The sequence below is a fragment of the Bufo bufo genome, chromosome 2, assembly GCF_905171765.1.
Source record: "Bufo bufo chromosome 2, aBufBuf1.1, whole genome shotgun sequence".
Classification (NCBI taxonomy): domain Eukaryota; kingdom Metazoa; phylum Chordata; class Amphibia; order Anura; family Bufonidae; genus Bufo; species Bufo bufo.
In genome coordinates this window covers 296,405,829-296,433,348 of record NC_053390.1, presented here as the reverse complement: position 1 = coordinate 296,433,348, position 27,520 = coordinate 296,405,829, and the positions used below count along the sequence as shown (strand labels likewise).

The 27,520-nt window shown below is 44.7% G+C and overlaps 1 protein-coding gene across 1 annotated transcript; it reads left to right on the top strand.

The window, feature by feature from the left end:
- The first annotated feature begins 16,756 nt into the window (after positions 1 to 16,756).
- Positions 16,757 to 27,242, top strand: CCNB1IP1 (cyclin B1 interacting protein 1). Its single transcript, XM_040420278.1, has 3 exons — positions 16,757 to 17,067; positions 22,930 to 23,269; positions 27,013 to 27,242. Exons 1-3 carry the CDS (start codon positions 16,771 to 16,773, stop codon positions 27,195 to 27,197), a joined length of 822 nt encoding a protein of 273 aa, XP_040276212.1. The 5' UTR covers positions 16,757 to 16,770; the 3' UTR covers positions 27,198 to 27,242.
- The last annotated feature ends 278 nt before the right edge of the window (positions 27,243 to 27,520 follow it).

Here is a 27,520-nt window from a genome sequence, read left to right as displayed (position 1 = left end):
TTCTAATGAAACTGCACCTTATGAGCTACTCACACAGCCGACCATGCAATCAATCGATCACATGATCGTGAGGAACAGCACACATGGTGCAATCACATATGTCTAATCAACTTGAAAACAATATACAAAAAATGAATAAAATCACAGATGCTGACAGACAAACCAATACGGGTGTACAGTCAATACAAAAAAATATATAAAAACAATGGCAAAACTGTGTGTGCGTTGTGTAAAGGTATATAGACCCAACAACTAAAGCACAAAAATAACTCCTAATAATGTAGAATTAAATCATGCCTTTTGTTAAGACCTTGAGGTTGTCTTGAACCAAGCTGGAAGATCCAGTATGCCTCCAGATTAAGAAGTTTCCTCCTATGATCTCCCCCTCTAGTGGGAAGAAAAACTCTCTCAATTCTTTGGGCCACTAGATTGGAAGTGTCGCCACCATGTAAAATCGCAAAGTGTGTACTGACAGCAGACACATTGCGATTTTTGTAGTGTGGAAGATCTAAAATGTGCTTGCGAATTAGAGTTTTGAACCCGGACATACTCTTATTTTCACCCAGGCAGCCCCCTGATGTTGGCATCGGAGTATCTCATGCTCTGATGCGCTCCCTTGCCCTGCGCTAAATTGCGCAGGGCAAAGTCTCTTTTATTTTCAATAACACACTGCCGGGCGGAAACTTCTGCCCGGCAGTGTGTTCGGTGACGTCTCCGGCTCTGATGGGCGGGTTTTAGCGCTGCCCTAGCCGTTTTACTGGCTAGGGCAGCGCTAAATCCTGCCCATCAGTGCCAGTGACATCACCCGGCTTCCTGGCAGCCCCATGGAGAGCCACGGTACATCACTGGATCTCAAAAAAATGCCTTTTCCCTACTCGATTTAGCGCAGGGCAAAGGAGAGCATCGGAGCATGAACTGCTCCGATGCTCATGTCAGGGGGGCTGCCTGGGTGAGAATGGAGGAATGTCCGGGTTCAGCTCTGAACCCTGACAACCCCTTTAAAAAAAGCCTGTGAAATTCATCCGTTTTTCATGGCCATTTTTAACGGCAAAGAAAAACTGATGTAATCAGCCACAAAAAATGGACAAACAAACAGAAAATGGATGCACAAATGGTTGAAAAATGGCCATGAAAAACTGACAGTGTGTTCGTTTTTAATGGCTGTTTTTTTGTAGCCTAAACGCGACATCCATCAGATATCCATAAAAATCCAAATTTATTGAAAAACACAATAATGAGATGTAACTATAGATAATTATAAAACAAAAGCATCAGATCATGGAAATCATACCCACAGAATGCTGTACCAAGTACATGGCCCCCACTTCACAACATTCCCCTAAAAAGATGGAAATGCAATGTCTGTGGGAACGATCCTATAGTGTCTAAATGTATGCCGCATTTTCACACTATAAGACGCACCCACCCATAAGACACACCTATATTTTTCATCAGACCTCCTCTCAGATTGTGTTCATGAGACCCCCAATAAGACCTCAGATCAGAACCCCAATGTGAAAAGGAACCCCCAAGCAGAACTCAAATCAGACCCCCAATGTGAAAGACACCCACAAGCAGACCTCAGATCAGAGCCCCAATGTGAATGACCCCCCCAAGCAGACCTCAGATCAGAGCCAATGTGAATGACCCCCCCCAAGCAGACCTCAGATCAGAGCCCAATGTGAATGACCCCCAAGCAGAACTCAAATAAGACACCCACAAGCAGACCTCAGATCAGAGCCCCAATGTGAATGACCCCCCAAGCAGACCTCAGATCAGAGCCTGATGTGAATGACACCCCCAAGCAGACCTCAGATCAGAGCCGATGTGAATGACCCCCCCAAGCAGACCTCAGATCAGAACCCAATGTGAATATAACTCCCAAGCAGAACTGAAATCAGACCCCCAATGTGAAAGACACCCACAAGCAGACCTCAGATTAGAGCCCCAATGTGAATGACCCCCCCAAGCAGACCTCAGATCAGAGCCGGATGTGAATGACACCCCCAAGCAGACCTCAGATCAGAGCCAATGTGAATGACCCCCCCCCCCCCCCCCCAAGCAGACTTCAGATCAGAGCCAATGTGAATGACCCCCCCCAAGCAGACCTCAGATCAGAGCCAATGTGAATGACCCCCCCAAGCAGACCTCAGATCAGAGCCCAATGTGAATGACCCCAAGCAGACCTCAGATCAGAGCCAATGTGAATGACCCCCCCCCCCCCCCCCAAGCAGACTTCAGATCAGAGCCAATGTGAATGACCCCCCCCCCCCCAAGCAGACCTCAGATCAGAGCCAATGTGAATGACCCCCCCCCAAGCAGACCTCAGATCAGAGCCCAATGTGAATGACCCCAAGCAGACCTCAGATCAGATCCCCAGGCTCATAGCAGACATTAAAAAACAATTAACTTACCTCTCCTGCTCCGGACACTGCCGCCGCTCCTCACATCCACACTCTTCTAGTTCAGCCTGACACACGCTGTGCTGTGACATGACCCGACACGCACAGTGTGAGGTCACAGTGCGCCATTGTCCTTACGCTAGACACTTCTACAGAAGTTAAATGGCAGCATGCACTCAGCCGGTATACGTGTTTTGTGGATCCACGATTTGCGGACTACAATACTCTTACGGCCGTGTGCATGAGCCCCAAAGGAGGCCATGCTGCCTTTCATGCGGCTGCAGTTTATTTCCAAGACTCCACCAGAAAAGGACACAACTGGAGGGTTTCTGCAGTAGAACTCACAACGGATTTTGACAAGGGTAAAATCAGCCAAGTACCATAAAAGTAGGTGTAGCAGACTGAGGGAATCAGTGCATTCCTATGTACAGAAGTTTTGCGATTTCCACATCATGACCCGGCTGAGGAGGCTTCTTAGTAGATATACTATGAGAGTATACACACAAGCGGCAGATTTGTGGAAGACTGAATGGGATCTGGTCCCACTGAGCTATATTCTGTGTTATACTAAACAGATGCTTGTGTCCCTATTTAGCAGGGGCGAACTAGTCATAGACCTTCAGGGAAAGTTCGGGGTGGACAATTAACTTTGGGAGCGTCAGGTTTTTGTGTACCAGTTTGGCAGTCAGAATGGTCTGGGAGGGAGGCACAAGTTGCCCTTCTGTATTCAACTGTATCAGGATGTCGATACAATTACTACTTCCTGCCCTGCTGTTCCCCCTCATAGGCCACAAGCCACTAGAGGCAGGTGGTCATGAAGAACTGACATCATCGTAACCACCCACACTGAGATGGAGGTGGCACAATGACATCATCGTGAACACTGAACAGCCTGTGTTGGGCCTTAGGCCCCTTTCACACGGGCGAGTATTCCGCGCGGATGCGATGCGTTAGTTGAACGCATTGCACCCGCACTGAATACCGACCCATTCATTTCTATGGGGCTGTTCACATGAGCGGTGATTTTCACGCATCACTTGTGCGTTGCGTGAAAATCGTAGCATGCTCTATTTTGTGCGTTTTTCACGTAACGCAGGCCCCATAGAAATGAATGGGGTTGCGTGAAAATCGCAAGCATCCGCAAGCGAGTGCGGATGCGGTGCGATTTTCACGCACGGTTGCTAGGTGACGATCGGGATGGAGACCCGATCATTATTATTTTCCCTTATAACATGGTTATAAGGGAAAATAATAGCATTCTGAATACAGAATGCATAGTAAAACAGCGCTGGAGGGGTTAAAAAAAAAAATATATATAATTATTAAACTCACCTTAGTCCACTTGATCGCGTAGCCCGGCATCTCCTTCTGTCTTCATCTGAGCTCTGTGCAGCAACAGGACCTGTGGTGACGTCACTCCGGTCATCACATGATCCATCACATGATCTTTTACCATGGTGATGGATCATGTGATGACCGGAGTGACGTCACCACAGGTCCTGTTGCTCCACAGAGCTAAGATGAAGACAGAACGACATGCCGGGCTACGCGATCAAGTGGACTAAGGTGAGTTAAATTATTATTATTTTTTTTAACCCCTCCAGCGCTGTTTTACTATGCAGTCTGTATTCAGAATGCTATTATTTTCCCTTATAACCATGTTATAAGGGAAAATAATACAATCTACAGAACGCCGATCCCAAGCCCGAACTTCTTTGAAGAAGTTCGGGTTTGGGTACCAAACATGCGCGATTTTTCTCACGCGAGTGCAAAACGCATTACAATGTTTTGCACTCACTCGGAAAAATCGTGCCTGTTCCCGCAACGCCCGTGTGAAAGAGGCCTTAGGCTACTTTCACACTAGCGTTTTGGCTTTCCGTTTCTGAGATCCATTCAGGGCTCTCACAAGCGGTCCAAAACGGATCAGTTTTGCCTTAATGCATTCTGAATGGAAAAGGATCCGCTCGGAATGCATCAGTTTGCCATTCAGTCACCATTCCGCTCTCGAGGCGGACACCAAAACGATGAATGCAGCATTTTTCTGTCCACGATGTGGTGCGGAGCAAGACAGATCCGTCCTGGCACACAATGTAAGTCAATGGGGACACAATAGAAAACGGATCCGTCCCCCATTGACTTTCAATGGTGTTCAAGACGGATCCGTCACGGCTATAGAAGACATAATACAACTGGATCCGTTCATGACTGATGCATGCGGTGGTATTTTTGTAACGGAAGCGTTTTTGCAGATCCATGACGGATCCGCAAAAAACGCTAATGTGAAAGTAGCCTTACTGACCAAGCATTTTCCGTCATTTTTTTCATCATTGCCTTTCAAGAGCTATAACTTTTTTATTTTTCCGTGTATGTAGCTGTATGAGGGCTTGTTTTTTGCAGGACAAGTTGTAGTTTTTGGGGTACACATAACTTTGTGATTAACTTTTATTAACTCTTTCTGGGAGGGAGATGAAAAAAACAGCAATACTGCAACTGAGTTTTACATTATAAATTTTGCGGCTTTAATTTTTCGGCATAAATAAATTATATCTTTATTCTCTGGGTCAGTATGATTACAGCAATATCAAATGCATATAGTTTTTAAAGTTTTACTACTTTTGTGCAATAAAACCTCTTTTAAAAAAAGAAGAAAACCTTTTTGCATCAACGCATCCCAAGAATCATACCTTTTTCTTTGCATGGAGTTGTGTGAAGGCTTGATTTTTGCAGGATGACTTAGTAGTTTTCATTGGTTTCATTTTGGGGTAAATAACACTTTTTGATCGCTTGTTATTAGGCAAATATTAACAATTCCGTCTTTATTTCTTTCTTTTAGTTTTTACGCCGTTAACTGTAAGGAATAATTTACATTATATTTGTGTAGTGCGGGTTGTTAAGGACGTGGCTATACCAATCATGTGGGGGAAATATCATTTTTGCAATTTTTTTTCATTGAAAAGCGATTTTTATTTTTATTGGAGTTTTATTTTTAAAAAAATTACTTTTTTAACCACTTAATAGTCCCTGTTTCTAAAATATAATGCACTATCCCTATAGTGCATTGCATTCTAATGTCAGAGTTGAAGAGTAACAAAATTTTTATTCAACTTGCCTGCCTGTGCCCGCTTCGCTAAGCTAAGAGTCCTACATGTAAGCTTTTAGCTTAGTGAAGTAAGCACAGGCAGGAGCCCGCTCCGCTCAGCTTATCTTGGCATGGCACATGGTTACAGGGTACTGATATGCTATGCCAGCATTTAGCCACCCTCAGGGGGCACGGTCCGGAGCAGCAATGTGTGCTCCTGCCCATACACCATTCGCTGCGGCCCCATTGATACAAGTCAGCGATGTGCCAGAATAGTGAAGTTAAGGAGGACCCTTTCCCCTCTCCTGATATGTCTGTTTTAATAGCTCCATGCATTGCCCATCTAATAACAATTCTGGAGCATCTATTCTTATGTCTATGTTGTGCCATTCCTTTCTTATTTCTACTAGAAGTTATGGATGAATTGCTATTAGCCTTCAGTAAGGGTACAGAGGGGAGGTAACCAGTTGAGGGGTGTACCTGCATAAATTATAAAACAAAGTTCCAGCACACACATTTTCTTTGGTAGCTAAAATCCTCGTCTTTATTCAGGCAGTAGAAACAATGTACAGGACATGCACCCACTAGTGTAGCAACACTGACGCATTTCGAATGAAGTTCTTATTCTTAAAGGGATTCTGTCACCTCGTATAACACAAATTCTGATTTTAAACCAGTCATGCTCCACAGCTTACCTTCAATCGGCTGTGCTGTTTGTTATTGTAATCCGTCCAGCAGTTTTGCAGAAAAAACGACTTTTATAAAACCCTGAAGGTGCCCAGAGGGGCGTTATGTTCCCCTTTGTGTGCCCAGTAACGCCCCTCTTACAGTGCCCAAAACGCCTTCCTCCAGAATCCCTAACCGCCCACAGCGTCTCATCCCTCTCCTCCCCCTCCCTGACGGCCGAGCGAAGTCTTGCGCAGACGCAGTACCCACTGAGGTCTGCGCCAGTGCGATTTGCTGGAGACTGAGGGCAGGAGCTTCATCATCGTCACTGGGCATGCGCCAAGCCCAGTGACGTCCGATGCTCGCACGAGACTTCGCTCGGCCGTCAGGGAGGGGGAGGAGAGGGATGAGACGCTGTGGGCGGTTAGGGATTCTGGAGGAAGGCGTTTTGGGCACTGTAAGAGGGCCGTTACTGGGCACACAAAGGGGAACATAACGCCCCTCTGGGCACCTTCAGGGTTTTATAAAAGTCGTTTTTCTGCAAAACTGCTGGACGGATTACAATAACAAACAGCACAGCCGATTGAAGGTAAGCTGTGGAGCATGACTGGTTTAAAATCTGAATTTGGGTTATACGAGGTGACAGAATCCCTTTAACTGTGAGGAGCAGTGTCTTTTCCAGAGATTAAATACTGGACTGGAAACACATGGTTCCACCCCCACCTAGAAAGATGGGGGAAGGGAAGAGAAGGAAAAGGTGGAGCCCTCTGTTCCCTGTATAAGGCACTGTTCACATTGTCAAGCAATGAAAATGCAAGTAGCATCCATCTGAATTGGATGCTACTATATATAAGGTGACAATTCCCATAACCAAGATATAAAATTACATATGCAAAATAATACAAACTATCATACATAAATATATAAGCATATACAGATACAAATATATTATAGGCAAATCTTATTCCTCTAATACCCATCGAAAAAATGGTCAATAGAAATGCACAAGTTCATTTTTCACATTAAGACCATTCGGATGTCTAGTATCTAATTTAAAAATCCCCAAAGCCTCCCTCAATCTGACCAAGCGCTTTAGATCACCTCCTCTTTTCAGTAGTTTCACTTGTTCGATCGCAAAAGCTTTAAAGTATTTCACCTTGCGTTCGTGTTTCTGTATAAAATGTTTAGCCGCATTGGATATGTTCACACTGTCAGGATTGCTGATGTAGTTGAGGTGCTCCATAATTCTGACAGAATTTTCTGGTGGTGCAGCCCACATACATCATCTCACAAGCTGTGCAGTGAATAACATCGAGTAAGGCTACTTTCACACTAGCTTTCTGCTGTCCGCTCGTGAGCTCCGTTTGAAGGGGCTCACGAGCGGAGCAGAACGCTTCCGTCCAGCCCTGATGCAGTCTGAATGGATGCGGATCCGCTCAGACTGCATCAGTCTGGCGGCGTTCAGCCTCCGCTCCGCTCGCCTCCGCACGGCCAGGCGGACAGCTGAACGCTGCTTGCAGCGTTCGGGTGTCCGCCTGGCCGTGCGGATCCGTCCAGACTTACAATGTAAGTCAATGGGAACGGATCCGCTTGAAGATGACACCATATGGCTCAATCTTCAAGCGGATCCGTCCCCCATTGACTTTACATTGAAAGTCTGAACGGATCCGCTCAGGCTACTTTCGCACTTAGAGATTTTTCTAAGTTATTAATGCAGACGGATCCGTACTGAACGGAGCCTCCGTCTGCATTAATATGATCGGATCCGTTCAGAACGGATCCGATCAAGCGCAAGTGTGAAAGTAGCCTTACAATTGATATACGATTTAACCACCTCCGGACCGCCTAACGCAGGATCGCGTTCCGGAGGTGGCAGCCCTGTGCAGAGTCACGCATATATGCGTCATCTCGCGATGGCCGAGATTTCCTGTGAACGCGCGCACACAGGCGCGCGCGCTCACAGGAACGGAAGGTAAGAGAGTTGATCTCCAGCCTGCCAGCGGCGATCGTTCGCTGGCAGGCTGGAGATGTATTTTTTTTAACCCCTAACAGGTATATTAGACGCTGTTTTGATAACAGCGTCTAATATACCTGCTACCTGGTCCTCTGGTGGTCCCCTTTGTTTGGATCGACCACCAGAGGACACAGGTAGCTCAGTAAAGTCCCACCAAGCACCACTACACTACACTACACTACACCCCCCCCCCCCCGTCACTTATTAACCCCTTATTAGCCCCTGATCACCCCATATAGACTCCCTGATCACCCCCCTGTCATTGATCACCCCCCTGTCATTGATTACCCCCCTGTAAAGCTCCATTCAGATGTCCGCATGATTTTTACGGATCCACTGATAGATGGATCGGATCCGCAAAACGCATCCGGACGTCTGAATGAAGCCTTACAGGGGCGTGATCAATGACTGTGGTTATCACCCCATATAGACTCCCTGATCACCCCCCCTGTCATTGATTACACCCCTGTCATTGATCATCCCCCTGTAAAGCTCCATTCAGACGTCCGCATGATTTTTATGGATGCACTGATAGATGGATCCGATCCGCAAAACGCATCCGGACGTCTGAATGAAGCCTTACAGGGGCATGATCAATGACTGTGGTGATCACCCCATATAGACTCCCTGATCACCCCCCTGTAAAGCTCCATTCAGATGTCCGCATGATTTTTACGGATGCACTGATAGATGGATCCGATCCGCAAAACGCATCCGGACGTCTGAATGAAGCCTTACAGGGGCATGATCAATGACTGTGGTGATCACCCCATATAGACTCCCTGATCACCCCCCTGTAAAGCTCCATTCAGATGTCCGCATGATTTTTACGGATGCACTGATAGATGGATCCGATCCGCAAAACGCATCCGGACGTCTGAATGAAGCCTTACAGGGGCATGATCAATGACTGATCTATGAACTCGCCATGCCCCTCATTGAATACCTTGGGGTGTCTTCTTTCCAAAATGGGGTCACATGTGGGGTATTTATACTGCCCTGGCATTCTAGGGGCCCCAAAGCGTGAGAAGAAGTCTGGTATCCAAATGTCTAAAAATGCCCTCCTAAAAGGAATTTGGGCACCTTTGCGCATCTAGGCTGCAAAAAAGTGTCACACATCTGGTATCGCCGTACTCAGGAGAAGTTGGGGAATGTGTTTTGGGGTGTCATTTTACATATACCCATGCTGGGTGAGAGAAATATCTTGGTCAAATGCCAACTTTGTATAAAAAAATGGGAAAAGTTGTCTTTTGCCAAGATATTTCTCTCACCCAGCATGGGTATATGTAAAATGACACCCCAAAACACATTCCCCAACTTCTCCTGAATACGGCGATACCACATGTGTGACACTTTTTTGCAGCCTAGGTGGGCAAAGGGGCCCATATTCCAAAGAGCACCTTTAGGATTTCACAGGTCATTTACCTACTTACCACACATTAGGGCCCCTGGAAAATGCCAGGGCAGTATAACTACCCCACAAGTGACCCCATTTTGGAAAGAAGACACCCCAAGGTATTCCGTGAGGGGCATGGCGAGTTCCTAGAATTTTTTATTTTTTGTCACAAGTTAGTGGAAAATGCTTATTTTTTTTTTTTTTTTTTTTTTCATACAAAGTCTCATATTCCACTAACTTGTGACAAAAAATAAAAAGTTCCATGAACTCACTATGCCCATCAGCGAATACCTTGGGGTCTCTTCTTTCCAAAATGGGGTCACTTGTGGGGTAGTTATACTGCCCTGGCATTCTAGGGGCCCAAATGTGTGGTAAGGAGTTTGAAATCAAATTCTGTAAAAAATGACCTGTGAAATCCGAAAGGTGCTCTTTTGAATATGGGCCCCTTTGCCCACCTAGGCTGCAAAAAAGTGTCACACATCTGGTATCTCCGTAATCGGGAGAAGTTGGGGAATGTGTTTTGGGGTGTCATTTTACATATACCCATGCTGGGTGAGAGAAATATCTTGGCAAAAGACAACTTTTCCCATTTTTTTATACAAAGTTGGCATTTGACCAAGATATTTATCTCACCCAGCATGGGTATATGTAAAAAGACACCCCAAAACACATTCCTCAACTTCTCCTGAATACAGAGATACCAGATGTGTGACACTTTTTTGCAGCCTAGATGGGCAAAGGGGCCCACATTCCAAAGAGCACCTTTCGGATTTCACAGGTCATTTACCTACTTACCACACATTTGGGCCCCTAGAATGCCAGGGCAGTATAACTACCCCACAAGTGACCCCATTTTGGAAAGAAGAGACCCCAAGGTATTCGCTGATGGGCATAGTGAGTTCATGGAAGTTTTTATTTTTTGTCACAAGTTTGTGGAATATGAGACTTTGTATGAAAAAAAAAAAAAAAAAAAAAAAAAAAAAAATCATCATTTTCCACTAACTTGTGACAAAAAATAAAAAATTCTAGGAACTCGCCATGCCCCTCACGGAATACCTTGGGGTGTCTTCTTTCCAAAATGGGGTCACTTGTGGGGTAGTTATACTGCCCTGGTATTCTAGGGGCCCAAATGTGTGGTAAGGAGTTTGAAATCAAATTCAGGAAAAAATGAGGAGTGAAATCCGAAAGGTGCTCTTTGGAATATGGGCCCCTTTGCCCACCTAGGCTGCAAAAAAGTGTCACACATCTGGTATCCCCGTACTCAGGAGAAGTTGAGGAATGTGTTTTGGGGTGTCTTTTTACATATACCCATGCTGGGTGAGATAAATATCTTGGTCAAATGACAACTTTGTATAAAAAAATGGGAAAAGTTGTCTTTTGCCAAGATATTTCTCTCACCCAGCATGGGTATATATAAAATGACACCCCAAAACACATTCCCCACCTTCTCCTGAGTACGGAGATACCAGATGTGTGACACTTTTTTGCAGCCTAGGTGGGCAAAGGGGCCCATATTCCAAAGAGCACCTTTCGGATTTCACAGGTCATTTTTTACAGAATTTGATTTCAAACTCCTTACCACACATTTGGGCCCCTAGAATGCCAGGGCAGTATAACTACCCCACAAGTGACCCCATTTTGGAAAGAAGAGACCCCAAGGTATTCGCTGATGGGCATAGTGAGTTCATAGAACTTTTTATTTTTTGTCACAAGTTAGTGGAATATGAGACTTTGTAAGAAAAAAAAAAAAAAAATCATAATTTTCCGCTAACTTGTGACAAAAAATAAAAAGTTCTATGAACTCACTATGCCCATCAGCGAATACCTTAGGGTGTGTACTTTCAGAAATGGGGTCATTTGTGGGGTGTTTGTACTGTCTGGGCATTGTAGAACCTCAGGAAACATGACAGGTGCTCAGAAAGTCAGAGCTGCTTCAAAAAGCGGAAATTCACATTTTTGTACCATAGTTTGTAAACGCTATAACTTTTACCCAAACCATTTTTTTTTTACCCAAACATTTTTTTTTTATCAAAGACATGTAGAACTATAAATTTAGAGCAAAATTTCTATATGGATGTCGTTTTTTTTGCAAAATTTTGCAACTGAAAGTGAAAAATGTCATTTTTTTGCAAAAAAATCGTTAAATTTCGATTAATAACAAAAAAAGTAAAAATGTCAGCAGCAATGAAATACCACCAAATGAAAGCTCTATTAGTGAGAAGAAAAGGAGGTAAAATTCATTTGGGTGGTAAGTTGCATGACCGAGCAATAAACGGTGAAAGTAGTGTAGGTCAGAAGTGTAAAAAGTGGCCTGGTCTTTCAGGGTGTTTAAGCACTGGGGGCTGAAGTGGTTAATAGAGTATATATGAGAAGTATTCGCATTCTGGAAAGTTTTCGTATTCACTACATAACTGCCACACCTGGTGAAACCTTTGTAAGTAAGCCATGTATCGTCCTGTTGTTTAACCCGTTGTATATACAAAGAGGGGGATAAATTGTTCCCTATAGTTCGAGATCTTCTAGAAACAATCCTACATCCTTGTCTCAACCTACAGCAAAAGTGCGTCATCATCATACAGTATTGGGAAATATTTTTTAATTGTTTGTTGAATTATTTCAAACTGCTTGCTGTACGTTAAGACAAGAGTATATCCTCCTTCGTTTCACATTGATCAACTCTTGTATCTGTCAGAGCTATTTGTGTTCCTATTGCTGATGTCCTCACAATCATTCGCCCCTTTGTATTTCTTTTTCCCCTTATTTATATTCTTGTCCTTAGAAGAAAGACCCTGTGAGGGGAACAAAAGTCCCCTTCTAGTTTTATGTCTGGCAATTGCCAGACCTCTAGATATCATCCACCCAGGATAAGCTCTTTGTGCTAACCGCATTTTAACAATCTGGATTTCCCTTTCAAAAGCCGCAAGTGTGCTGCAATTTCTATGGGCACGTGTGAACTCTCCCACAGGGATCGATTTAATCGTGTGGGCTGGGTGGTGACTGTCCCCACGTAAAATCGTATTTCCCGTCACTTCTTTGCGAAATGTTTCTGTTTGTATAATGTGTCCTGGTATTCCCGAGAGTTTAAGATCCAGAAAGTTAACACAATGTTGGTTCTCAGTGTAGGTAAAATGTAAACTATAAGGATTACTCTTGAGATACTGCATAAATTGTTGTATGGCAGGTACATCGCCGCTCCAGGTGAGGAGCATATCGTCGATGTACCTGCCATACCACACTATGTACTCCGAGAATGGATTGTTAGTGTTATACACATAGGTCTGTGTTTCCAGTCCAGTATTTAATCTCTGGAAAAGACACTGCTCACAGTTAAGAATAAGAACTTTGTTCGAAACGCGTCAGTGTTGCTACACTAGTGGGTGCATGTCCTGTACATTGTTTCTACTGCCTGAATAAAGACAAGGATTTTAGCTACCAAAGAAAATGTGAGTGCTGGAACTTTGTTTTATAATTTATGCTATCGAGGCTCACCTGCCTGTTCCGTGCACGCGGGTGATCCAGGTTGATTGAGTGAGCTGGACTTTTTTTTATACGTATTGTCAAATTACTGGTGTACCTGCACAGTCTGACTCTATCCAATCAGTGCTGCCATTTTCAGACTGTGCAGGTACATCCCCATAACTGGTTACATCTCCTCTGTACCCTTACTGAAGGCTAATAGCAATTCACAACATAGAGTAAAAAGAATAGATGCTCCAGAATTGTTATTACACGGGGAATGCATGAAAGTTTTAAAACAAACATATCAGGAGTGGTGAAAAGTCCTCTTTAAAGCGCGTTTGGATTCAGAACTTTAGGTGCAAATTTCTTTAGTAAAAAGTCAAAATCAATTAATAAAGTATATTCGAAAAAAGATTTTTAGGGCATTTGGGGCATTTAAAAAAAAAAGTTGAATAAAAGTTTAGTTACTCTTTAAACAAATTACTGGCAGCAGCAATGTTCAAAAATGAAAAAATAAAAATAGTAATCACTGGTGCTTGACCCTATAGTGACCAGCCTGTTTTGGGACCTAGTGACCCAAAAAAAAATTTCATTGTCACATTCCAAGAGCTATACCTTTTTTATTTTTCTAGATAAAGTGATTGTACCTGCGCTCTCAATGAATCACTTTCCTGTCTCTGTGAACAATTGGTGCACAGAGCCGCTGCTAAATACCTAAAGGATGACGGCTGCCCCGATCCAAATAAACATGCATATATGTATAAAGATAATTGCGTTACCAGCGCTGAAATCGAGAAAAGTGAAACGTAGAAAATAATAATAGTTAGTACCTGTCCCGATGGATGGCTGCTCGATGTTGCTGTAGTGCAGAGAGATTCTTCAGACCAGCCTTGGGATTAATATATGATGATCCAGATCGGGTCTTGATGGCGGAATCTAAATTGCGTAATTTATTACAAGGTGAACATACTGCAGAGGCTTACTGCGTTGAGTTTAGGAGATGAGCTACCGAGTCAGAGTGGAATGACCCCGCGTTACGTAGTCAGTTTTGTCAGGGGTTATCTGAGAAATTGAAAGATGCCCTAGCTTTTCATGAGTACCCGGATACATTGGAGAATGCTATGTCTTTGGCAGTACGGTTAGATAGACGTATTAGAGAGAGGTGTAAGGTTCCCTCCGCGCAAGGGATCCCTTCTGTGAGTGGTTTCGTCTCACCTGCTCCCCAGGGTGATATGACAGGTAACTCTGGGGTAGGGGAGGAACCCATGCAGCTGGGTCAGGTATCTATTCGTTCTGGTAGTAGGAACTTTAGGAGGTTGCATAAACTATGTTATTACTGTGGAAAAAGTGGTCATTTTATTTTTTGTCCTTTTGTTCAACCGCATGTTGATGAGAAAGAATCACAAAGAGGTTTACTTAAAGAGAAAAAAGAAACATCCTGGACTCTTGGTAGTGTGAATGGGGTGGTGGAGCAAGCAGGTATGCAAGCTCCCTGTAATACTCATTTTCTCCTTCCAGCTATGGTGGCGCTAGACTCAAGAATTTTTTTTGTTGAAGTATTCATTGACTGTGGTGCTGGCGTAAACCTTATTGATTTTCTTTTTCTTCAAAATCTGGGTCAAAGTACTTGCACTTTAGAAAGAGAGATTCCGGTTTTCGCAATTGATTCTTCCCCTGTTTCTCAAAGGAGTCTCATATTGCTCATGGTATTCTGTTAAGGGTGGGTGATTCACATGTTGAGATCATGTCTTGTTTTGTCATGAAGGACTTGCCCGCTACTATAGTCTTAGGGTTACCGTGGTTTACAAAACATAATTTAGATTACAATTATAGATTGGCAAGCAAGACAGATCATTGGTTGGAGTGAATTTTGTTCGGATAATTGTCTTGGCACATCTATCTCTGGTGTGTCTACTACGGCTTTACCTCAGTATCTCTCAGATTTTGCGGATGTCTTTTCGGAGGGTGGGGCTCAGGAATTGCCCCCTCATCGTGACTATGATTGTCCAGTTAATCTCATCCCAGGGGCTAAGTTGCCAAAGTCTCGGCTTTACAATCTTTCTCAACCTGAAAGAGAGGTCATGCGGAAGTATATTGCAGAGAGTTTGGCAAAAGGTCATATTAGGCCATCTAAGTCTCCAGTGGCAGTGGGTTTATTCTTTGTAAAGAAAAAGGATGGATCACTGAGACCTTGTTTGGATTTCCGGGAATTGAACCGCATTACGGTCCGTGATCCGTATCCCCTTCCTTTGATCTCTGATCTTTTTGATCAGATTGTTGGAGCCAAGGTGTTCTCCAAGTTGGATTTAAGAGGGGCCTACAATCTGATCAGAATCAAGGAAAGGGATGAGTGGAAAACGGCCTTCAACACGCACAAGGGTCATTTCGAGAATCTGGTTATGCCTTTTGGGTTAACTAATGCGCCAGCGGTATTTCAGCGATTCGTCAATGACATTTTCCATCATTTTGTGGGAAGGTTCGTAGTAGTTTACTTGGATGACATTCTAATTTACTCTCCTGATCTGAAGACCCATCAGGATCACGTGAGACAGGTTTTGACGATCCTTCGGGAGAATAAATTATATGCCAATTTGCCTGTACTATTTATTTATGGGGAAAAAATAAAAAACATTTACTCTATAAACCGAGACACCTCTCACAGCCTGGATGTAGTGGGCAGTGGTATGTGTTCGGTGGACCCCTATTCTAGAGCTAGGTTCGGGTCCCAGAGGTGAAATAGAAATGCCAATTCTTGTCCACAAATACGGACAAGAATAGAACATGTTCTATCTTCTTTTCCGGGATATGGAACGGCAGTGCAGGTGCTGTACGCATCTTTTGCGGCCCAATTGAAATGAATGGGTCCGGATTCGATCCGCAAAATTGCAAAATGGATGCAGACTCAAAAAATACGGTTGTGTGAATGGGCCCTTATCCTGCGCACCTTTACCCGCGTGTCAGTCTTCTGATCCTGGCTTGTTTACTTCCTCCCTGACATGGACAAGGTCACATGATCTGCTGAAGCCAGTCATTGGCTGCAGCGGAACATGTGATCATGCCCATGCCAGGGAGGAAGTAAAAAAGCCACGAACCAGGATGAGAGCTGCAAGGGAAAGGTAAGTATGGTTCTCCCCACAGTGAAGGCGAGCCTGCAGGCTTCAGTTAAAACGTCACTGAAAACTCCTTTAAAGGGGTTATCCCACTTAGCAGTTTCATACTTACCTGCTGCCACCGCGCGTTCACTTCCTGGATTCTGGCTGGGGGCGGGCTTCATCTTGATTGAAGTCTTCTCCCGGCCGGGCCGCGCGCTGGACTGAACGCGTATAGTACAGAGCCGGCGTGCGCGTTCGCAGCTCTGTACTATTCTGGCCGGGAAGAAGTCACCGTCGCGCATGCGCGGCAGCGTGCGCGTTCAGGACAGCGAGTGGCCCGGCCGGGAGAAAAGAAGAAGTCTTCTGGGCAAGCGTGACCATCGGGATTTTGCGGAAGAGCGGTGGTCGTAACCAAGGGAGACCGAGTCACAACAATAAGGTAAGTGGGGATGAATTTTCTCCTAATCGGTGGGAATTTGTTAATAAAGTATATTTACAAAAATGATCACTGTCAAATCATTAACAGATTTAACAGTGATCATTATGATGGGATAACCCCTTTAAGAATAAACTGATTTGACATATAATGTTTACTGTTTTGTCCTACCAACTAAAGCACAGTTTATACATTTATATTTTTTAGGTGTGTCTTTCTAGCAGCTATGGCAGTATGTGATGATCTCTTACTGTGCAACTTTCCCAAATGCCGGGCAAAGTTATCTGGTCGTGCCTGGGTCACAGCTTGTTCACATATTTTCTGTGACCAGCATGGCAGTGGAGAATTCAGTCGGTCCCCTACTATTTGCCCAGCCTGCAGCAGCACTCTTTCTAGTAAACTGGATATCGTGCGCACTGAGCTTAACCCTGCAGAAGAACATAAAGCCATGATGCTGGCAGGGCTACGTCCAGAGACCGTTCTAGACATATGCTCTCGAGCACTGGCATTCTGGACTTACCAGGTAAGAGAGAACAAGTCACCATATGAACTATAAATACTCAAAAACCTATTAGGCCTCATACACATTTCCATTTTTCACTGACGTGTGCTGTGCGCATTTTCTGAGGACAACACACACACCCATTGATTTTAATATGTTCACACATCAGTATTTTTTTACTGACCATGGCTCAGTGACACAATCACAGAGGCATGCACTAGTTTTGTCAGTGATGTGGACCGAACACGCCCATTGAAGTCTATGGGTCCGGGAAAATCACAGACACAACATGGATGGTATCCGTGTTATGTGCGTTTTTCACTGACCACTGAGGAAATGCTTTTGAAATAAATTTTCATATGAGCAGCGTTCGTGGAAAAAGGATGACATACGGAGGGCAAAAACAGACACAAGGATACTTCGCAGACATCTTCGCAGAGGAAACACAGACAGATTTTTTCACGGACATCAAATAGACACAGATATGTGAATGAGGCCTACGTGTGGTGGACTTTATCATCATTTTCATGCTCAAAAGTGCCCAAATCATTGAATTATATATTAAATATAAATTCAAGGGAAGCATAGGGCTTATACACACGGCAACATACTGTACTTGTCTGTATTAGCAGTGCTTCTGTGAGGTAGCGCATTCTCCCCAAAAAACAATTGTGAGCATTTATCATTTATTGTATGATAGTTCTCTGATGTACAAAAGGCGCATATATGTAGTGTAAGCCCAAATGTTTTGTGATTGTCCCTTAGGGCAGTGGTCCCCAACCTTTTTTGCACCAGGGACCGGTTTCATGCAAGACATTTTTCCCGCGGACTGGGGGGTTGGGGCTTGTCGGGGTGAGTGATGTAGCAGAGGTTAGTCACACACATAACAAAATACAATATTGCCAATAATAAGGCTGGTTTCAAACGGGCCTGGTTATAACATGGTTATAAGGGAAAATAATAGCATTCTTAATACAGAATGCATAGTACAATAGCGCTTCTCTTCTGTCTTCTTCTTTGCTGTGTACAGGAAAAGGACCTGTGGTGACGTCACTCCTGTCATCACATGGTCCATCACATGATCTTTTACCATGGTGATGGACCATGTGATGACCGGAGTGACGTCACCACAGGTCCTTTTCCTGTACACAGCAAAGAAGAAGACAGAAGAGAAGCCGGGCTGCGCGAGCAAGTGGATTAAGGTGAGTTAAATTATATATATATATATATATATATATATATATATATATTTTTCTTCATACTTGGGCCTCATGCACACAGCCATTGCCCGGCTGTGGCCATATTGTGCCCGCAAACAGCGGGTGCGCAATATGCAGGCATCGGCTGTGTGCTCCCTGCATCACGGATGCGGACCCATTCACAGCTGCGGTGTTGAATGGAGGCATGGAACCCCACGGAATCACTATGGAGTGCTTCCGTGGTGTTTCTGTCCTTGCCTCCACACGGCAAATAAATAGAACATGTTCGAATTTTTTGCGGTGCGGACGGATCACAGACTCATTCAAGTTGAATGGGCCTCGATCCGTCCCGGCCGCGGCAAGGATGTTGCCCGAGCATTGGGGACCGCAAATTGCGGTCACCAATGCACGGAACGGCCGCGCAACTGCCGTGTGCATGAGGCCTTGCACAGATCACGTCTGTGCCTCCTTTTATGCCTCTACTTAATAATCATCCCGATTTACTCCCCAGTAGATATAATGCCCCACTAGTAGTGCCCTCTTTACATATAAAGCCCCTCAGTAGTGCCTTCTTTACATATAATGCCCCCCAGCAGTGACCTCTTTACATATAATGCCCCCAGCAGTGGCCTCTTTACATATAATGCCCCCCCAGCAGTGACCTCGTTACATATAATGCCCCCCCAGCAGTGACCTCGTTACATATAATGCCCCCCCAGCAGTGACCTCTTTACATACAGGTGAAACTCGAAAAATGAGAATATCGTGCAAAAGTTCGTTTATTTCAGTAATGCAACTTAAAATTAGAATTTTGTGAAAAGGTTCAATATTCTAGGCTCAAAGTGTCACCCTCTAGTCAGCTAATTAATCCATACCCCCTGAGCAAAGGGTACCTGAGATTGTGACTTTGGGGTTTCATAAGCTGTAAGCCATAATCATCCAAATTATACCAAATAAAGGCTTGAAATATCTCGCTTTGCATGTGATGAGTCTCATGTTAGTTTCACCTTTTACATTGCATTACTGAAATAAATGAACTTTGCACGATATTCAAATTTTTTGAGTTTCACCTGTATAATGCCCCTCCAGTAGTGCCTTCTTTACATAAACTGCCCCCCATTAGTGACCTCTTTATATAAACTGCCCCCCAATTCTGGCTTCCTTAAATATAGCCCGACCCCCAGTAGTGCCTCTTTACAAATAGTGCCCCCAGTAGTGTCCATAAACAAAATAAAAAAGAACAAAATACTCACCTCGCTCCTGCTGTCATTCTTCCACCCCGCTGCTGCCTTGGCTGCCTGCATTACGGTAAGGGCGGTCTGCGCTGGGTCTCTGCTGGTGTGATGTCGTCATGCCGCCTGTGACCCAATGCAGGAGGTCGTGATGATGTAATCGCGACCTCCTGCACTTTAGCACTGCCTCATTGTAATGACCGACGACACGCACAGGGAGGAAAACAGGGAAAGCCCTGCCCAAGGGAGAGGGAAAGGTGGTGACCCCTAACTCACCTTGCGGCTGGCACCTGACTGCCCTGACGTCCCTAGACGGGTTCCTCACCCGTGCGGCGATCGCGTGCCTAAACCCTGGCTTTCCCTAATATGAGCCCTGGATAGTGAACAGGCCGGTGGGATTGCTAGTCCACACCACTATCACTAAGAGGGAAACACCAGGGAGAGGACAGACAAAACATACAAACACATACACCCAGGTGGGCGACCACAATAAACCAAAAAGGTCCAACAGGGATCTGGAGGGTAGCGTACTGGACCAACTACCAGCGAACACAGCTCCAGAAGGTCAGAATAGATGTCCAGGCAGGAAGCTCTATCTCTGGCAACCAGAGAAGTGTGAGAGAGAAATATAAGGAGGTTGGGAGTACTGGACAAGGAACAGCTGAGGAGAAGGAGCTACGGATCCCTGAGTGAGCCAAAAGGGTTTGCTAAGCAAACCCAGAAAGCTACCATAAGGAAAACAGCCCTATCTTAAATAGAGCGTGCAGCCAACCGCTGCGACTTCCTGACCCAGGGTATAACGGAGTCAGGCGTGGTCCTCGACACCCTCGTGACACTCATAGGCCTAGCGGCCTTCAGCCTTTGAGGCTAAATGGCAGGGCACAGGAACCAATAGTTCCCGTCCCCGCTGCTCAACAACGGCGCTCCCCGTGGACCAGTACCAACTGGCCCACTGGGCTGCAACTTGGTGGTTGGGACCACTGCCTTCGGGGACCCTGCGATTTTCCATTTTTTGTGTTTTCGTCTTTCACTCCCTGCCTTCCCAGAGGCATAACTTTTTTTATTTTTCCATTTACATAGCCATATAAGGGCTTGTTTTTTTTGTGAGACAAGTTGTACCTTCTAATGGCACCATTTAATATTGCTTATGATGAAGTGGGGAACTGGAAAAAAAAATCTAAATGGGGTGGAATTGAAAGAAAAAAAAAACACAATTCCGCCTCACAATTGACCTTTTTCATTCTCCAGGTCAGTATGATTACAACAATACCTTCACTTGTATATTTTTTCCTTGCGTTTTAATACTGAAAAAAATAAAAACCTTGAAAAAAAAAAGGTTTTTTTCATTTTCATCGTCGTATTCTGACCCCTATAACTTTTTTGTAGTTATGTGTACAGAGCTGTTTGAGAGCTCATTTTTTGTGGGGAGATCTGTCCTTTTCAGTGATACCTTTTTGAGGTGTGTGTGACTTTTTAGGTAATCACTCTTTATTCAATTGTTGTGGGCAGGTGAAGTGACAAAAATGGTAAACTAGCTATTTTTTTTTCATTACGCCATTCGCCATATGGGATAAATATTGTTATACTTTAATAGTACAGGCATTTTCCGAACTAGTGATGCCTGTTAGTTTTTTTTTTATTGTTTATTTTTATTTTGGGGAAAGGGGAGGGTGATTTGAACTTTTATATTTTAATTTTTTAATTTTATTTTTTACTTTTTTTAAGTAACCCTGGGTGACTATAACTAGCGATCATTGGATTGCCAATTATATTCTGTGATGGGTAATTATCCATCACAGAAAACACCATTTACTATATACCAGTACAGTGCTACCACCCGCTGGCCTGTATTGGTAGTGATAGTGATGGGCATTGGAGCCAGTTTGAGACTCCGGGCCATCACCGTATCGTTCGTGTGAAAGAGGCCTTAGGCCCCTTTCACACGGGCGAGTATTCCGCGTGGATGTGATGCGTGAGTTGAACGCATTGCACCCGCACTGAATCCTGACCCATTCATTTCTATGGGGCTGTTCACATGAGTTGTGATTTTCACGCATCACTTATGCGTTGCGTGAAAATCGCAGCATGCTCCTCTTTGTGCGTTTTTCACGTAACGCAGGTCCCATAGAAATGAATGGGGTTGCGTGAAAATCGCAAGCATCCGCAAGCAAGTGCGGATGCGGTGCGATTTTCACGCACGGTTGCTAGGTGACGATCGGGATGGGGACCCGATCATTATTATTTCCCCTTATAACATGAATACAGAATGCATAGTACAATAAGGCTGGAGGGGTTAAAAAAAATATAAAATAATTTAACTCACCTTAATCCACTTGTTCGCGCAGCCGGCATCTCTTCTGTCTTTATCTGTGAGCAATAGGGCCTTTGATGACGTCACTACGCTCATCACATGATCCATCACCATGGTGATGGATCATGTGATGGACCATGTGATGGACCATGTGATGAACGCAGTGACGTCATCAAAGGTCCTATTGCTCACAGATGAAGACAGAAGAGATGCGGGCTGCGCGAACAAGTGGATTAAGGTGAGTTAAATTTTTATTTTATTTTTTAACCCCTCCAGCCCTATTGTACTATGCATTCTGTATTCAGAATGCTATTATTTTCCCCTATAACCATGTTATAAGGGGAAATAATACAATCTACACTACAACTAACCCAAGCCTGAATATCTGTAAAGAAGTTCGGGTCTGGGTACCACAGTCGGTTTTTTTATCACGCGTGTGCAAAACATAAAAACTGAACATCGGAACGCAATCGCAGTCAAAACTGACTGCAATTGGGTACCTACTCGCACGGGTTTTCCGCAATGCACCGGGACGCATCCGGACCTAATCCGGACACGCCCGTGTGAAAGAGGCCTTACAGTTTATCCTATCCCATGGATCACTAACCTCCAGCACTCAATCTGTTCTGAAGCTACAACTCCCTGAATCCTCCCTTGACTTTTATGGGAGTTACAAGAACAGCTGAGTAAGTGTGCATGCTGGGAGTTGTAGTTTTACAGCAGCTGGAGCGCTGGAAGTTGCTGATCCCTGTGCTAGCATGTTCCTAGGTCAGGAGGTGAAATTGTCTATAGGAAAGCTGTCTTTCTTGTCAGCAACCAATCAGAGCTGAGCTTTCATTTCGTATTCTGCTTTCATAAACCTGAAAACTGCACTGTGATTGGTAGTTTTTCCTTTAGACAGTTTCATCAGTCTGCCCCCATGTTTTTAGCTCCTCAATAAAAAGCGCATTGCTTGTGGTGGTAATTGCAGAAGGAAATGCCAGAGGGCTTCATTGTTACGCCATTCTTTGTAATGCAACTACACCAGAAAGCTGGCAGGACTGCATAAATAAGTCATAAATCTTCTTGTGTGTAATGATAACAGCACAGTCCAATGCCACGGACTCCTGTCACTCAGGCCGTGCTTTGAATTTGTATCCAGGTTTACCAGGAGCGACTGTACCAGGAGTACAACTACAGCCAGGCAGAAGGGCATCTGAAGCATGTGGAAAAACTTTATGCTCATGAAGTTCAAAGCAAGGAATCGGAGTTAGTAGCCATGAAGGGGGAAGTGAACTCGCTGAAGAAAATCCTGGAGGAATACAAGAGGAAATACAGCGAACTTTCCGAGAAACTGATGGAGCGGAACCGCCAGTATAATAAGCTGCAGGGAATGTATGACGGATTACGACTCCGCAATGTTGCTGTGACGAATAGGGAGGCTTCTACACGTAGAGAGAGAGCTCATCAGGACCAGTCTGGGCCTTTTGGATTTACAACGGGTAACCACAGGGAGGAAGAAATACATAGTATGTGTATGTGAAAGGAGAAATAGCTATAGAGGCAGGTACATAGTGGACGACAATGTCTCATTTCCTTGAAGGGAGCAATATATAAAAATGACATAGTGTACAGCAGAGGTGCCCAACCCTTTCCACGTTGTAAACCGCATTGATCTAGACACATATTCAGGGGGTTTTAACACTTTGGCCCAATGTCACTGCTCCACAAATCTGCCTAAAAACAGCACAAATGGCGCAATCTTGCGCATCTAGAGTTTCAGTTCCAACATGGTTGAAAGGGGACTAGAGTTTAGCAGGAAGGGGTGGAGGGTTGGGCCTAAGATGCATTACTTTGCGCCAAAATTGCTCTACAATTAAGGCGTAAAAATCTGAAAGTAACGCTTTGTTGTTGTTGTTTTCCGGTATTAAATAGGACCTTTCATCTGTTTTACTTATAGGAGCTAAATACCTGTACTTGCGGGAAAAATCTCCCTGGCTGTGACGCTCTCCGATGTGATTGGATCACGGCACAGCCAGAGAGAAGGAGACGCCCATTGAGAAACCCTGGCGTTTCCTCCGCCTTGTTCTGATGCTCAGTATTAGCATACTGAGTGCGAAAAACTTTAGGCGGGCACAGCGGGGCGTAGGGGCGATGTTTAAAAAAAAAAAACTTGTGGCAGCATCAGCGCAAGTACAGGTATTTAGCTTCTATAAGTAAAATAGATGAAAGGTCCTTTTAAAGGGACACTGACAGGCCCTATAAACATATTTAGTTATTCCTATGCAGTCATAGATCTATTAAAGTGTATTCCAATGATATAAGAGTACCCCCTGTCCGCATTGTAAACCATGTAAAAACAACTTTATATTGATCTGTCAATCACATTTCTTTATGCGTTTTTTCTCCTACCTTCGTGCCCAGCCGCGCCTCAACTGTCGCTTCCTAGCGCCGCCCAGCTCATTATTATTCACTGCGCTGGGCGGCTCTTACATTCCCCGATCCTGTCAGTTGCCGGGCATGCCCGATAGATACTAATGGGCATCGGCCTCAATCGGACCATCTGCACATGCGCCGGCACCCTCCCAAGCCTGTAATTGAATCCAGCGCTCTTCTCTCGGGCGCTGGATTCAATTACAGGCTTGGGGGGGTGCCGGTGCATGCGCAGATGGTCCGACTGAGGCCGATGAGCCGCCCAGCGCAGTGAATAATAATGAGCTGGGCGACGCTAGGAAGCGACAGTTGAGGCGCGGCTGGGCACGAAGGTAGGAGAAAAAACACCCCTTGGGCATAAAGAAATGTGAAAAAACGCCCCTTGGGCATAAAGAAATGTGATTGACAGATCAATATAAAGTTGTTTTTACATGGTTTACAATGCGGACAGGGGGTACTCTTATATCGTTGGAATACACTTTAATAGATCTATGACTGCATAGGAATACCTAAATATGTTTATAGGGCCTGTCAGTGTCCCTTTAAGATCCGGCAGAAGATCTTAGTACCAACATTTTTCTTCCGTTTCCTCATGCATTCTGAATAGAAAGAGATCCGTTCAGGATGCATCAGGATGTCTTCCGCTCCAGCAGCATTCCGTTTTGTGACCGAACACAAAAAAGTGCTGCAAGCTGTGGTTTTGTATCCGGTCATAAAAACGGATCCATCACTAAAAACAATGTAAGGCCTCATGCACACGACCGTTGTTGTGGTCCGCATCCGAGTCGCATTTTTTGCGGCTCGTGTGTGGACACATTCATTTCAATGGGGCAGGTAAAAGATGCGGACAGCAGATGCATATACAAAATCAAAACGGATCTGTTTAATTACGGTATTGAGATCCTCTGCCTAAGGCCTCTTTCACACGACAGTATGTCTTTTTCAGTGTTTGGCGGTCCGTTTTAAACGGATCCGTTGTTCCGTTTTTTGTTTCCGTTGTGTTTCCGTTCCGTTTTTCCGTATGGCATATACAGTGTACAGTAATTTCATTGAAAAAATTGGGCTGGGCATAACATTTTCAATAGATGGTTCCGCAAAAAACGGAACGGATACGGAAGACATACGGATGCATTTCCGTATGCATTCCGTTTTTTTGCGGACCCATAGACTTTAATGGAGCAACGGAACGTGATTTGCGGCCAAATATAGGACATGTTCTATCCTTAAACGGAACGGAAATACGTAAACGGAATGCATACGGAACACATTCCGTTTTTTTTGCGGAACCATTGAAATGAATGGTTCCGTAAACGGACCGTATACGGACCGCAAAAAACGGCCCGCAAAACGGGAAAAAAAAACGGCCTTGTGAAAGAGGCCTAAGGCACATAGTAAGGTCAAGCAGAGGCACATAGCACTATAAATAATTTCGGAGGATCTCGCTCACACACAGAGCGTGATTCCCACAATGCACTCGCTCAGTTTTTTTTTGTGTGCAATTTTTATGCGTTTTTTGGTGCAGATTTCATTGAAAAGGGTAAAATCCACATAAGTAAAAAACAACAATTGACATGATGCAGATTTCAAAATCCGCAATTTCTGCACCTAAGAAAAAGGCAAAGTGTACTTGAGATTTGAATAATCTCATATACTTTGCTGGTACTGTATTGTGCTACGTTTTTTCTGCACGAAAATCCCACAGGTAATCCACATTGTGTGCAGGCAGCCTCCAGAAGCATTACCTGTGTTGGTTCCTGTGATTTCATTGAGTCTCCATCCTCGTTGTGCCATGAAAAATGATTTGCTATCGCTAATGAAAATAATTGTAAAATAAATAATAAATAAAGAATATAACATTAGGAAAATGTATTAATGTATAGCCTTAGGCCTCTTTCACACTTGCGTTGTCCGGATCCGGCGTGTACTCCACTTGCCGGAATTACACTCCGGATCCGGAAAAACGCAAGTGTACTGAAAGCATTTGAAGACGGAACCGTCTTCCAAATGCGTTCAGTGTTACTATGGCACCCAGGACGCTATTAAAGTCCTGGTTGCCATAGTAGTAGTGGGGAGCGGGGGAGCGGTATACTTACAGTCCGTGCGGCTCCCCGGGCGCTCCAGAATGATGTCAGAGCGCCCCATGCGCATGGATGACGTGATCCATGTGATCACATGATCCATGAGCTTGGGGCGCCCTGACGTCACTCTGGAGCGCCCGGGGAGCCGCACGGACGGTAAGTACACTGCTCCCCGCTCCCCACTACACTTTACCATGGCTGCCAGGACTTTAGCGTCCCGGCAGCCATGGTAACCACTCTGAAAAAGCTAAATGTCGGATGCGGCAATGCGCCGAAACAACGTTTAGCTTAAGGCCGGATCCGGATCAATGCCTTTCAATGGGCATTAATTCCGGATCCGGCCTTGCGGCAAGTGTTCCGGATTTTTGGCCGGAGCAAAAAGCGCAGCATGCTGCGGTATTTTCTCCGGCCAAAAAACGTTCCGTTCCGGAACTGAAGACATCCTGATGCATCCTGAACGGATTTCTCTCCATTCAGAATGCATTAGGATAATCCTGATCAGGATTCTTCCGGCATAGAGCCCCGACGACGGAACTCTATGCCGGAACACAACAACGCAGGTGTGAAAGAGCCCTTAAAGGGGTTATCCAACCCCTATAATGCCCCCCCAAATGCCCGGGCCCCTCACACAGATTGTACTTACCTCGCCCGCCGGCCCCGCAGTCGCTTCTGATGCCCGCATGGCCGTCACAGCATCTCCCCGTCGTGACTAATCACAATGATTTATTCCTTAGGTAACATGTTCCACACTGAGAAAACACCCCCTTTAAGGTCATCGGATGGCGATTTCCATGCTCAGACATTCTTCTGTACATCTCCACGTGATGATGCCGGAAACACTGCCCATGGCTCCCCTGGAATGAGGGCAGACCGACTGAACTTGGCTTCATCTAGGGCTTTCAAAGTTATGAGGATGTAAACTGCTGCATCTTTTGGAACAAGTGTGTCCACATTTTCAATGACAGTGCATACATATCTATGTATTTCTCTATATAACCTTATTTTGTAAGCTAGGAGAGCTTAAGATGATGTGTTGTCTACCATAATAGAAGTATACATTGCATATTGGTCTGATAGCTTTATTGCAGTTCTCTACTTCAGTTTCCATTGTCTTATGAGGGAAAAAAAATCCTGTTAGGCCCCATGCACACGACCATACTTTTGGTTCACATCTGATCCACATGTTTTGCAGATCGGATGTAGACCCATGCACTTCAGTAGTGCCGCAAAAAAGTGCAGACA